A 13,597-nucleotide genomic window follows, 5' to 3' on the forward strand; every position below is an offset into this window, starting at 1 on the left:
CAATGCTGTGAGCACAGAATTCTGAATTTTTTTTTTGTAAACTTTATGCACTAAGTGGGGTGCATTCATAATTCTTTAAAAATATTGCTGTAATATAAATATTCATAAATAGTTCAAAAATAGTTTTTTTGTATGAAAAAATTCATTTCATCACAATATAGAAACAGTATTGAAACATGTTGGTACCTTCTTGTGCAATCACAAGTAATTCATCGCCTGCACCACTATCAAGAAGAAAACTATTTTTATCATCACAAAATCACTTAAGAAAAAAGAACAATATTAAATTGTTAATGCAAAACAAATAATTTTTTTGTTAAATTCAATTCTTATAGATTACCTCACATTCTCCCAAACCCTTTTATTTCCCTCCAATTGTTCAGAATTATTTCTCGAACAAATATCTAACACAAGCATTAATTAATTTGATCATAAAATTACATTTACCTACTTATATAAGTTTACAACACAATACAGTAAAACATAAAAAAAAAAAAAAAAAACTTTTTACTAAAAAGTGGTATATACAGAAAAGTGAAAAATTAACTTTATTTTTTTTATATAAAATAAAATCATGTGGTCCAAAATTCACCATTAACTGGGCATTTGCAAAGTGTTGTTTGCTGCCAAGTCAGAAAAAAAATTAAGTTAAAATGTCTGGATTCATCCATTACTTTCACACTGTCTTTATTAAGAATTCCTAATGAAATTTAAGGACTTCTAAGAGCATTTATTCAATTAAAGACATATTAAGGACTTTTAAGGATATTAATAAGGCGTAGGAACCCTGTAAAAGGATAAGAAAAAAAGTGTTTCTCCCCCCCCCCCCCCCCCACACCCCCAACATTCAAAATTGGACCATAGAACATACTTGAGATTTTTTGTTTAGTAGGTAGCAAAAGTCAAATATACCTAAGTTCTGTATAGCAGTAACTACAGAGTTGTTTCAGAACATATCAAGTGGAAGAAGATAATAAACATGACTAATATTGTCTATTGAACTACTAGATTAGGTAGTATTAGTAGTGACAATATTTCACGAAAAATTGTGATAAAACTGAAATAACACAGAAATGAGAGTCAATACAACATTTGACACTGAAACATAACACACCATATACCAAAAAAAAAAAAGTACAAATTGAAAATTTGTACAAAACTTTGAGGAACATAGTTCCCTGGAGCAAATGTTTTGTTTTTTAACATAAACTATTGAAATAAAGTAAGCAGTTGAGTATATTTGTAATTTGAAACTGTGGATTTACCAAATTTTTTATTTTTTTATTTTGAAGATATGCATTAATAAGCTTTGATATAAACTGGGCGTGCAATAAAGAACTATTACCAAAAATTTTGCTGCATTAACATTTTCTTGTACAGCAGATTACTTGAGAATAGTGTGTGGATAGAATTGTTATAAATCATAATTCACACAAGGTAAATTACTAAGGAAAGATGTGCATCTGGAAAACAAATACAATGCAAAAAATTGATGAGTTTTATTTTAGTTCCAATTTTTTTTCTAATTATTCCGTAAAATGGCATCAGTGATATACTTACTACTTTCTGGTAGTTCATTGTTTTATTTACAATTGGGTAAGTTAAGATGACTACATACATTAATAACAACATAAAATTGTCAGAAAAAATGGTTACATTTAAATAAGTAATTCCTAATTAACCGTTAGCAAGATTTTACAGTATTTTTATTACAGCCAAGCAAACCTCGCCAACTGCTGACTGGTAACATACTTGCAATATTGCACAGTCTAACATAACAAAAAATGTCGAGATTTAATAAAATTAATTTTATAAATTTTTGTTACCTTTCTTTTTTTGCAGACAACACAGACAATAACTTAACCTAGTTCTTGTCTGGACAGCATTCACTTAAAATTTCACCCCGAGTACAGCTGAGCAGTTAAGCCCATTGATTGATTCTCTCGCAGTGCCAGATTAGCGGAGTTCCTGTGCGAGTCACCCACGAACGATAGGTTATCAGCGAATGCTTTCATGCACTTACTATGGGATTAGCAGTAATTCCCAGTGACTTCCGCACAGTTTTTTTTTTTTATTTTTTTTATTTTTTTTTAGGCAACTGAAGGGAAAACAAACTAATTCAATTTTATTTTTCACCTAACGTTTTCGATGTCTCACAAAACTGCATTTAGTAGGTATTTTCAGTGGAACTACCCTAACCAAACATTTTAGCGGTAAACTAACAGAATACCATTTGAAACACTACGATGTCATTTTATGAAACTGCTGAGGATGGCAATGAACTCAAAAACACCCGTTCAGGAATTTTTATTCTAACACGGGTCAGCGCACCAGTGCTAGGTTAGGTAACATCTATTCCACAAATTATTGTACTTTAACTGCCAGGTGACTTTATCAACCATTTTAGTTTGACTGGTGAGAAAAATGATGGGAATTAAATGGTTGGCAGGCTTATTTCTTTTTAAAACAATATTACCTTTAGTATCTTTGATTTTATAAAATAATTTGTGTGGAATTAAAGCTAAATGAGTTACAAAAAAAACTCTAAGGAAAGCTAGTTCAGCTAAAGTTAACCCAAAATCACATATGCTAGGATGACAAAGCTAGTTACTTGTGTTATGTATGGAAGTGGAATGTTGACATATTCATGAAGAATAATGGGTCACATTTGCAACTGTAATAGATTTTATGTGCCGGGAACATTTTTGTCATCCATTAGATGTGCAAGTCTGTGTATCATAATGAATATTTGGTACAACCATATTTTGTAGCCTGCACAATTTTAATCCTTACTTAATATTTTGCTATAAGTCAACAAGAGATTTAAAAATAAAATAAATACTTGCTAGAATATATTGCAAACTTATGATAGTCGCATTCCAGAGTGAACTCACAATTTCCTGCCATTGTGAATTGAACAGACATTGTTATGTTTACACACCTCCACTTCAGGGTATATATATGCATATGTACATAATGAAATGAATTGTCTGTACATAAAATCGTGCAAAAGGTTGGAAGGCTGGGTTAGTGATATTTTAATATTTCAAAAAGACTGTTTAGAGTTATTCTAAATGAAGTAGGTTTAAAAAAAATACAATTTCCAGTTTATTTCCTCTATTTTTCTCAAATAAGTCATCACGCTTAAGAAATTATCATATTTTCAATACATGAATGTTTTGCTATTATTAATAAATACATAACTGTAAAATACAAAAAATATGTTAAAACAAAAAAAAAATGTATTGGTTCTTAAAGTTTCAGATTAATTTGATTCACAAATAAAAACAGCTAGACAGAGCGATTCAAGAAAAAAAAAAAATAAAACCTCACTGCAAACCTCTTGTGACAGAGAAAACAAGTTTCTCTCGCTCCGTTTAATCAACACATGCACTCAAGTGTTTTCGCAATACGAGCATTGATTTTTATAGATGGTTAAACTTGCGATTGGGTTTCTGCCCATTGGCACGAAGGCCCCGTCCTTACTTGTCCGATTTCTGAAGCCTCTTCCTCTGATTCTTTCCTCTTCTCACATCCAGTATCTTTCCCTCAATCCCATTCCACTCCCTCACCAGGAATACTTGTCTTCCTCTTTCTGTTCTTCTCCACTCTCTCTGAATCTTCCACCCATGATCCTTCCTACCTTTGTACACCTCTTTGTTCAACCTGTCTCCCAGTGTCCCCCGCCCCCCTCGCCCCTTGTCAACTTCACCAATCTCTCTACTTTCCTCCTGTGAAGTGTGTCCCACCCCAGCTCCTTCATCACCGATGGCTAGAGACCTGTAAAATTTGCGGATTCATTTCGCGATCTGGGATGGAGTCCAAATACTTTTGACATTATATTGCTATAGTGATTGGGCCACAGTTTATCTGAAGGACTCTGGGCCAAAGAAAAATCTTTAACAGAAGAATTAGCGAATCACGATCATTCCAGTCAATAGGTGTTACGAGTCAGTAACCAATCAGCAGATGTAATTTGCACGAGTGCATAGAGGATCATGGAGTCTATCCTTTAGGGATTTGAAATCGCGAATTTTACAGGTCTCTACCGATGGCCTATGCGTCTCACCCTTCGCCCCTTCCCTCCACCTCCCCACCGTCCATCTGGCCGCTCTATGTCGCACCTTCTCCTGTTCCTTAATTTATATCCCTAGGTATGGGTCCCAGATTGACGCTGCACATTCAAGCATTGGCCTCACCAACAGTGAATACGCCTTCTCCTTTACTCTCCATCCTGTCCCCTTCAGTGTCCCAGCAATCAGCCCTCTACCGCCCGCTGCACCTGCTTGCCCCAGCCTGGGTCGCTCTGTGGGGCCACTCCCAGGTACTTGTATGGCCCTGCCTCCCGAGTCTCTTCCCCCTTAGCAACCTTCCTTCTCCTTGTAAATCCGTCCATGTTCGTTTTGTTGGTATTTATCCCCATTCCACTTGCCCTCGACCAAACTTACAGCTTCTTCTAGTCTTCCTGCAGGCGTGCCGCTTCCCCCACAGTTTCACAGATCATGCGGTCATCAGCGAACAGTCTCAGTTTGCAAGCCAATTCCTCCCCAACATCACTCATCATGATTAGGAACAGCAGGGCCACATATCGCTCCCCTGCGGTGCCCCCTGTCGTACGTCCCCTTCTGAACATTCCATTCCCACCTTCACCCGGTTCCCTATCCCTCACAAAGTCCCCTGTACAAGTCACCACCCTACCGTCCTCTTATCAGACTTCCAACCTTCTCTATCACCACCTTGTGTGGCACCCTGCTGTATTTTTATTTTTATTTATTCAATTTTTGTTCTGTAGATCCCATATGGAGGTAAGGACTCCGGGATATAGAACAAGTCAATTAATACAAATATATACATATATACAAAGAAACTGTACAACCACAAAAACGAAATATTACAGAGTACTTTTACAATTCAAAAGTAAGAAAGAGAAATTTAAAAAAAAAAAAAAAAAACATGGGTACATAAGAAATTGTATAAACTGAAGTCTAAAGCTCAGAGTGAAGAGTTGGTTTAATAAACTCAATATTTTTCTCCTCGTTTTGTGATGTATTTAAATCAAATTTACCAGAGTTTAGTTTTCTTATCTGTTATTAGGTCAAAGAATTCTATCAGAGAGTAGGAAGGATGTTCTAACAGAACTTGTTTGATTGTCCTATTTGATTATGATGTGTGGTATTGATTCATACACGCTAATTGAATGTTACATGTCCGATTTTTTAAATTTTATTCTTTTGTAATTTCTCTTCCGTTCAGGAATAATTAATGCTTTCGCTAGATATTATTGCTGTATTGTAAACTCAATGGGCAATATTAAAACTTTATATCTTGATCCTGATGGCATGATCTACCAATTTCTGAAGCCTCTTCCTAAATGATATTACAATACAAACAATGTTAGGAAGTAAAAAATAATAATTTTCGGAATTTTATCTGATTTTATAATACAATCATTACACATTGTTACATCACAATTTTTGTTGTATCCAGGATCTTTCGATGTAATAAATTAAAAAAGCAAACAGGGTCAATGTATTCAGGTTCATTTCACTACGATCAAGAGATGGACTTGGATTCGCTTGAACACACGATAAATGACACACTGTTCACTAGTGTCATTATTTAATACAGGCCTTTTGATTTAATTTTATTAATATGTATTTTGTCTTGATGTTAGACGGTAACACTAAAAAAGGTAAATATGTAGTTGAGCGGTATTTGCAAAAAAAAAATGTTAAAAATCTGAAAATATTTTTATTGTATGCTCTTCAGCTTCCTCTTTTCATTAAAAGCGGCGGAGATAATAAATTCAAAATACTTTAGGAGATATCACAGTTCTTATTTTGCTATACAAGACTGTAATCATTCGACCGCCACAATTTTTTTTATTGCCATGTGCTTGTGAATGCCTAATTAATGATAATGGTCGATTAGGTCAGGTCAGTTACATTATAAATACTTTGAAACTAAAGAACTATCAAAATTAATTAATATTATTTTTAATGTACGCTTAGTTTCAAAGTATTTATAATGTAACTGACCTGACCTAATCGACCATTATCATTAATTAGGCATTCACAAGCACATGGCAATAAAAAAAATTGTGACGATCGAATGATTAGTCTTGTATAGCCAAATAAGAACGGTGATATCTCCTAAAGTATTTGGAATTTATTATCTCTGCCGCTTTAAATGAAAACAGGAAGTTGAAGAGCATACAATAAAAATATTTTCAGATTTTTAACATTTTTTTTCGCAAATACCGCTCAACTACATATTTACTGACGAGTGGAAGTGTTGAGCTACTTAAGCTCGGGTACTAGCCTGCTGAGCTAGTAGAGGTTGGATAGGCCTCGGCTGGATCACGAGCAACTGGGTGACCGAGGGGTCCCAGGGATGTGAGAGGTATGGTTCCGTGTCAGTGCTGCTCAGATCCCACAGAGGGGGCTGGCTCTGTTGGAGGTCTGGGGGTTTACGGCGGAGCTGGGGGCGGGTCGGTGGGGCCGAAGTTGGGATGGGTCTCCTCAACCTCTCGACCTAGCCGTGCGCTCTCCAGTAACATGCTGCGATTGGAAATGGCGAATCTATTTCCCGGTTCTCGGAACCCATGTTAGGCACTGGTAACAGTGTCAGGCATGTAAAAGACCAATCTTTCTCCTAACCAGGATCACGCCCTAGCGGGATTACATGCCTGGGGGAGTATCGATGAATTTGTGGTGTGAACCTAATGTACATGTATGTATGTGTATACTGCATGTATGCATATTTTTGTTAATATGACTAAGCCCACATCCTCAAGTGTCATTCTTGTAAGGGGATCTAGAGGGGTATTATTAAATATACATAAACAAATAGAAAAAGTTGTTCTGATAGAAAATTGGTTTGGGGACTCACAGACGTAAATGCTTGCAAGGGGATCTAGAGGTGGATTGTTAAAAATAAATAAATAAAGTGCGTGTTCTGCGACAGACTCACCTTGCAGACGTACTCCTCCTGCGTGTGGACGTTGACGCACCGGTGCAGCGAGCTGCCCTCCACGGGCTCCAGGATGAGGTACTTGTTGCCGACCAAGGAGGCGGCGAGGGGCTGGCCCGCCGTCGGGGGCAGGGGCGTCGAGGGCGGCAGGCCGGGGCACGGCTGGGGCAGGTCGCACTCCACGCCGTCCGGGGACTCCGCCCCCGGCTGCGGCTGGTCGTGGCCATGCTTGAGTCGCGGCGGCGGCGGTGCGGCGGCTACCACTTGCACTCGACTAGACACCACACACGTCATAACCCCGGCTGACTTAACCTCAACTTAGCTACGCGCGCGCACGCACGGTCTTCGGTGGAAAAAAAAAAAAAACACTTCAACTTTACAACTTCAGGGCCTCAAATTGTAAAGCACTCGCGCGAAATAATGACGCAACAGTATCTCATGACAGTCGAATCTTCGTTTGTAATCCAGTGAAGCAAGTCATACTCCTAGAAATTACGAGGTTAACACAGCCAACATCTGTAAAAAAAAAAAAAAAAATCAGAACATCGAACAATTTTCAAACCATTTTTATGACGCAAGTACTCACACAATGGCGTACAGTTATAATCATTGCATTGACAAAGATTTCTGAATTACAAAATAATTTTAAAAATGTAAGAAACAATAAACGATAGTGGATGGACAAATATTTATAAATAAATAAAAACCAGCAGGTTGTGTGTATGTATTCTTACTTGTTTTGATTGGAAAGTCTGTTCCTGAGAGATCGTCGTTTCCAAAAATTTGCTAGTCGGTACTACGAGGGATGTTCGTCTGGCCCTCTGAGAACTTCTCCGCTTCCCGGCTGGCCAACTTTTGGGCCGGTTCGTCGCTCAGAAACAGCTTCCACTACACCAACTCAACACTTCGCACGCCATTGTGCAACTGACAGCCTGTACACGAGTGGAGTGCTTGGTAGTCCCTGATTGGTTAACCGATTCTTAACACAACTAAAGCAATTTGTATCACTACGCTAAAACAAATATAAAACTACTTAAAAATCTCAAAGGTTTCAAAAAAATAACATTATTAGTTTTAAAACAAAATTTAATTTAGAACTTAATTGGTTACAAATAGTTTCATATGTACAAAAATAAAAAATAAACTTTTCTAGAATCAGAACTATTTTTTACTCCATTGTGTAGCCACACTGTGTAACATTCTACGCATTATTTATACCTACTACGAAATCTGAGTAAATTTCTCGTTTATTTCATGATAAATTATCAGTATTACTGACGTTTGCGTATTTCCTCATTTAAGTTTCACAATGTGTACATTATCAATAGAATATTCAACATTTTCATTCCAAAAAAATGCTGTGACAAAGTGCGCCAAATATTTTATGAAGCAAAAAAGGATTTTTTAAAAAAAAGTAATAATAGCAGAATCAAAAATACATCCCATTTATTATGTATAAATTTAATTTATAAATACAAAACAAAAGTTTCACATATTATAAAGTATTAACATATGCTTTCTTTAAACAGCCAGCTGTTACCAGATCAATAATATAGTAAATAAATTATTTTATGCGACCATTGAGGTATTAATATTTAGATATTAAATCATATTAAACACAAACATCATATTATTACTAATTTAGTATTAGCATTGAATATATATATTCAATGGTATTAGTCACAGCTCTCTATAGGTTATAATTTTTTTGCAGCTCAACAATTTAAAGAACATAGTTTTGGACATAAGTTGACGTTAACGTCACACTGCCGTGGTCATTATCAACGCTCGGTTCTCAGTACTGTCCTCTATGTGCCGCGCTGGCGGAAAGTACCCACTGGCATCAGATTGTAAAGATGGGTTTACGACTGAAAAAATTTAGAATTATAAACTTAACCTGTACGTCGACGAGCATATTATCCATTTTATGATTGAATTAGTGGCCGTTAATTCCAACTAACAAAAAAGGGCGAGAAAACGGCCATGTTATTTGAGTTGAAATTTTGTGTTCGTAGGTATCATCTGCATTTTGAAATTGTTTTCTGTTTGTGATCGTTTTGAATTCGTAATATAACGTAATATTTTTATCCATGGTGAAATTGGTTACAAAAAACTACTTGAAAAACCGGACACATGGCTACTACTGAACATAAAAATGGAAACATTTCAGCTTTTAAATTAGAATCCATACACAATCCAGAATCGAGGATGTTTAACTTTAGTTTATAACTTAAAAATAACTTATATTTAAATAATATAAGTATATAACTAATATTGAACTTTAATATATAATGTAATGATAATACAACAATCCATTCCAAGCCACCAAAAATGGCAGTAAATATATTTATAATCGTAAATACATATTAATATACTCATATAATAGCACAAATTAACCAGAAACACATCAGAATAATCAATTTTCGAAGTCTTAAAAGAAAAAAATATTCAAACAAGAGCTTGACGTCGTACCTCCTGTGGCAGAAAGGTACCCCACCCCGCCAGTTCTTATTCCCCGCTGGTGGAACGCATCCCTAGACCGCGCCCAGAGTCAAAGATGCAACTGTGTGGGATGGCCCTGCGGCCGATAAATCGATAGTCAACCGTGCGGGTATAGAGTTTGCATGTGTGTTCGTCCATAGTGACAGGTGGATATAAATCCACTCGATGTTTGCCTCAAACATTATTATTTTTTTTTAATTAGTAAATGTTAATTATAATTTCATCACCATTGTAGCATTTAAGAAAATGGAGATTATTCACTGTGGGATAAAGCCACAACACTCAGCTCGAATCGTTCCTGAGCTCCCTGTACTTCGCGCAGGAAACACAGCCTCCATCGGCGCAAGGACCGCAGAAGTGCCGCAACCTACCCTAAACAGCTGATACTGACAGCAGACATTCTACTACGCATTCCAGTGGAGGTGGGTAGTGCACATGTACCTGCACTGATAGACACTGGGGTGAGCAAAGTGTTCATCCACCCAGCTATCGTGCTGCCCGGGACGATACGCCCACACCATGGCCAGCTGTGTTTGGCCACAACCACGCAAGCTGGCCAAATGCTAAGGCACACGGATGTGAAGATAAGCCTAAGGCTGTTAAATACTTACATCCAGCAGTTGTAGTACAGGACCTGCGAGAGGAGCTCATACAAGGTCAACCATAGGTAGCAAAGCATAATGCAGTGCTGTAAATGAGTCCCGCCTGCATCAATGTGGATATAAATGAGCACTTCACAGTTCACACGATGGGGCAAGCCCCCTGTCAGGTGGCGACGTGTTAACTCTGACGCCGTCCCCGCTGCCTGTTCGACGTTACGTTAATAAAAGGGGTGTTGGTTAATTTTGATCTCAAGGGCGGGGTTCCTGGCCTCGTGGCTGCAGGCAGGGACGCATCAGCATAGGGCTCCCCGGGCTGTTAAGGCCTCCCAGGACGCCATAGTAGAAAAGATACACACGTAATTTTAACTGATTTATTGCGTCGCACACGTTACATATGGCACTCTCACGCAACTGGCCGCATCATCGTCGACCTCCACTCTGCCTACACCACCCTCACTTGGCGGTACTCATTATCGTCACTCGGTGGTCCGGCGACTAGTACATTAAGAGGAGTAGTTACCCGGCGAGTTGCGAAATGAATGCTCGAGTGAGCGGCACGTCGGTTCCTGCACACGTGAAAGTTGTGACGTAACGCGAGATACGTTTACGGTTGGTCTTACAAAGTTACTTAACACAAAACAATACACTATAATCACTATGGCTAGTCCCGGGTGCGGGTCACACAATGGCGGCTACTCCGCGTGGTGGCGAGGGCCACGTTATGCTGGGTACGGTCACGGCGGAATCCGTCTGGATATCGCGGCCGTGACCGTGGCACGTCCCAGTTGCTGATTCGTCCGTACACTTGGTTTCGCGTTTGGCGCAGTGCCGCCCCACGTGGGCGATGAACAAATTCCCTGTCGGGAGTTTCAATTGCGTGAGGTGCCGGTGCCACGGAGGGTCACTGATTTAAATTACGTAGTACAAGAAAAGACCCGATGGCGGGTCACTCATTATATTGAAGGACCGCGCGAACTATCGCACGGCCGGTTGGGGCCGACCGGGGAGCTATAGAAACTGTTTGGCTATAATTACCTATTGCATGTTAATGGTGAGGAAGGCGCGAAGTGTGAAGGCTCCCCATGCGTGGAGCTGCCGGCCCGGACGAGTGCTGGATGGCGACTGACTAACCTCCCTGGCCACTGGGGCCAGGGAGGGGGAAAATTCCGCGGGAAAACTGCGGAGCACGGGAAGATGATTTCGGCCAGTTTTGTGAATTATCTTTGTTTACAAAATGCTTATTAAATTAACATTAATTATTAGTTATTTTACAAGTATTAGTTTTTGTTTGTTTTATCGAATGCATGAACAAATTATTTAGTTGCGCAGTGCCACACCCGGCCGGGTGCTTTGCACACGTAGGCGGCCGTGACTGACGTCATGCCGTTCGGGGCACTGCACTACGTTGCACGCACAGGCGTGTTCGAGGCACGGCACTGATCAGGTGTTGAGGACACATAGCAGCCTGTGCTCTCAGAGGGAGCACTGATGGCGGCGTCAACTCTAAGCGACATACAGCACAATGTGCCCCCCAGAGAATCAGAACTAGGTAAACAAGGTGCTGTGTGAGCAGCAAGATGTGTTTACTATAACCTTACCCACTGAAGCTCACTATAGTGGTTTAACATCACATTCCTATCACCACTTATCAGCCTATCTACAAGGGCATCCTCCCCCCCTCCCCTCTAAGGTTTCAGGAGCAACACATAATTCGAGAACAAGTGAAAGAAATGCTACAGGACAGAGTAATAGAACCCTCCAGCAGTCCTTACAATGATGGTATAGGGATAGCATCCAAGAAAGATGGACCACTGAGGTTCGGTGCTGACTTCTGGCCCCTGATCAACGGCCGATGTCGGACAAGGTAGGGCCTGCATGTTTAACACTCTAGACCTGAAATCCAGCCACAGGTAAGTGACCATACGATGGGAGGACAGGGATAATACTGTATTTACAGTGCCAGATGGCAGGTGATTCCAGTACCGCACCATACCTTGCCGTCACCCGACCTCTGTGAAAGGCGTAGGAGGTACCTGATGGGCGCTATGGGCCTCGCGATGCTGTTGTTGTCCGGAGGGGCGCCAGGCTAGCAGGCTGCTAGGCTGTTTATGTCGGGTCGTGGGTACTCTGGCCCTGCATGCCCCGCCAGGTACATGGCTTGAAATCTAACCTGAATGGTTTTCCCTTGGCTGTGAAGGCCGCTCGGCCGTGTGGAGGACGGAAGACTACGGAAATGATTCTAACACAAGTTGGCGAGAATTAATTTTAATTTAAGAGCTTCACCTGGGGTCTGCGTGGGTACACGGTACGCTCTAAATGTTCGCTCTGCGGTTCAGTCCTGCTACAAACACTCTCACCAACACTTGGCAACATCTAGCGGTTACACAGTTACACTTACAAAGCGATCAAAAAACAAAAAAAAAAACACAACACTACGCGACACTGAAATGATTACCGCGGCAGTCTCGCGGGACGTGGGTCAATGTTCGCTGGAGACGGCCAGTGCCGAAAGTTAACGGGTGCAGGGGGGTGGGGGGGCTCGATGAGCGGGCTCCTAAGTTCTGAGTAACACTTACGTGATAGTGCAGCCGGCAGGCATATGCACGGCGTCCTTAAATAAAAATCTCTCGCTGGAGTCGGCTAGTACAGTAAGTTTCGTGATCCGATATGCAGCGCGGTATCACAACGAATACAGTCGGGATAGGCCCGGTTCCGCAAAATACACACCGAGTCGATGTGAGCAGCGGTGAATTAATATGTAAAAGGATAAAATATAAAATAATAAAATAAATAAGAATAAAAAGAATAAAAATAATCAGTGAAACTAACTTGAATGCTGCCCATGGACACACGTCTGTTCCCGGCGCGAAGTGGTTGGAGACTGCCAAAAGATGGCCGCTTCGCAAGGGAGGCCACTTTCACCTTCTTTGTGAGTCGGTGCCAAAAACTTATAATAACCTAATTTGTTATACTATCAGTAAATAACATGTTCCAAGTGCTTGATTAATACTTTGCACCTGGTAAATAGTTGCCTAAGGCTTAACAGTTGTTTTCAATGATTTAATAATTTAAAAAGCGGCACCAAGTTGGCAACTGTACATTTAACTATAAATTGTCTCAATGTGCACTGTTTGGGTTTGAATTTCTTTAGTTTGGCTAGACTTCTATCACAGGCCAATTAATCAAGGCCAGTAGCCGCTGTGGCTAGTAACGAGGTTTGCTTTCTGTTCCGTGTGTGTCATGCACGCACTGAGTCTCTACGACGCACTTGCTCACTGCTTGTGATTAATTAATTTTGTCTTAATGCCTCGTTTGGGAATTGTTTTCCGTAGTCGAGCCCCCGGGGTTTCGTGTCCTGATGTTTAATTCAGTTAATTGAGGTCATGCCCGGGGCGCTCGCTTGATTCATTCTGGCTGGGCTAGGGGTGCGCTCCGAAAATGGGATCCGGTACTGGCGATGCGGAGCACGGGGTTAAAGGCCATGGTCGGTACGACGTAAACCTTTTGGACTTAAATGTGCA

General features: G+C 40.1%; 1 protein-coding gene across 1 annotated transcript in view; it reads right to left on the reverse strand.

The window, feature by feature from the left end:
- The window catches only part of LOC134540817 (tribbles homolog 2), a 138,510-nt gene extending 130,584 nt beyond the window's left edge, over positions 1-7,926 (reverse strand). Inside the window, exons 1-2 of the mRNA XM_063383765.1 lie at positions 7,707-7,926; positions 6,973-7,488 (exon numbers count right to left, since the gene is read on the reverse strand). Of these exons, the coding sequence (XP_063239835.1) occupies positions 6,973-7,266 (294 nt within the window). The 5' untranslated portion in view covers positions 7,267-7,488; positions 7,707-7,926. The remainder of the gene's footprint in view (positions 1-6,972; positions 7,489-7,706) is intronic.
- Positions 7,927-13,597: the final 5,671 nt, after the last annotated feature.

This window comes from Bacillus rossius, chromosome 17, assembly GCF_032445375.1.
Source record: "Bacillus rossius redtenbacheri isolate Brsri chromosome 17, Brsri_v3, whole genome shotgun sequence".
In the NCBI taxonomy this organism is placed as follows: Eukaryota; Metazoa; Arthropoda; class Insecta; order Phasmatodea; family Bacillidae; genus Bacillus; species Bacillus rossius.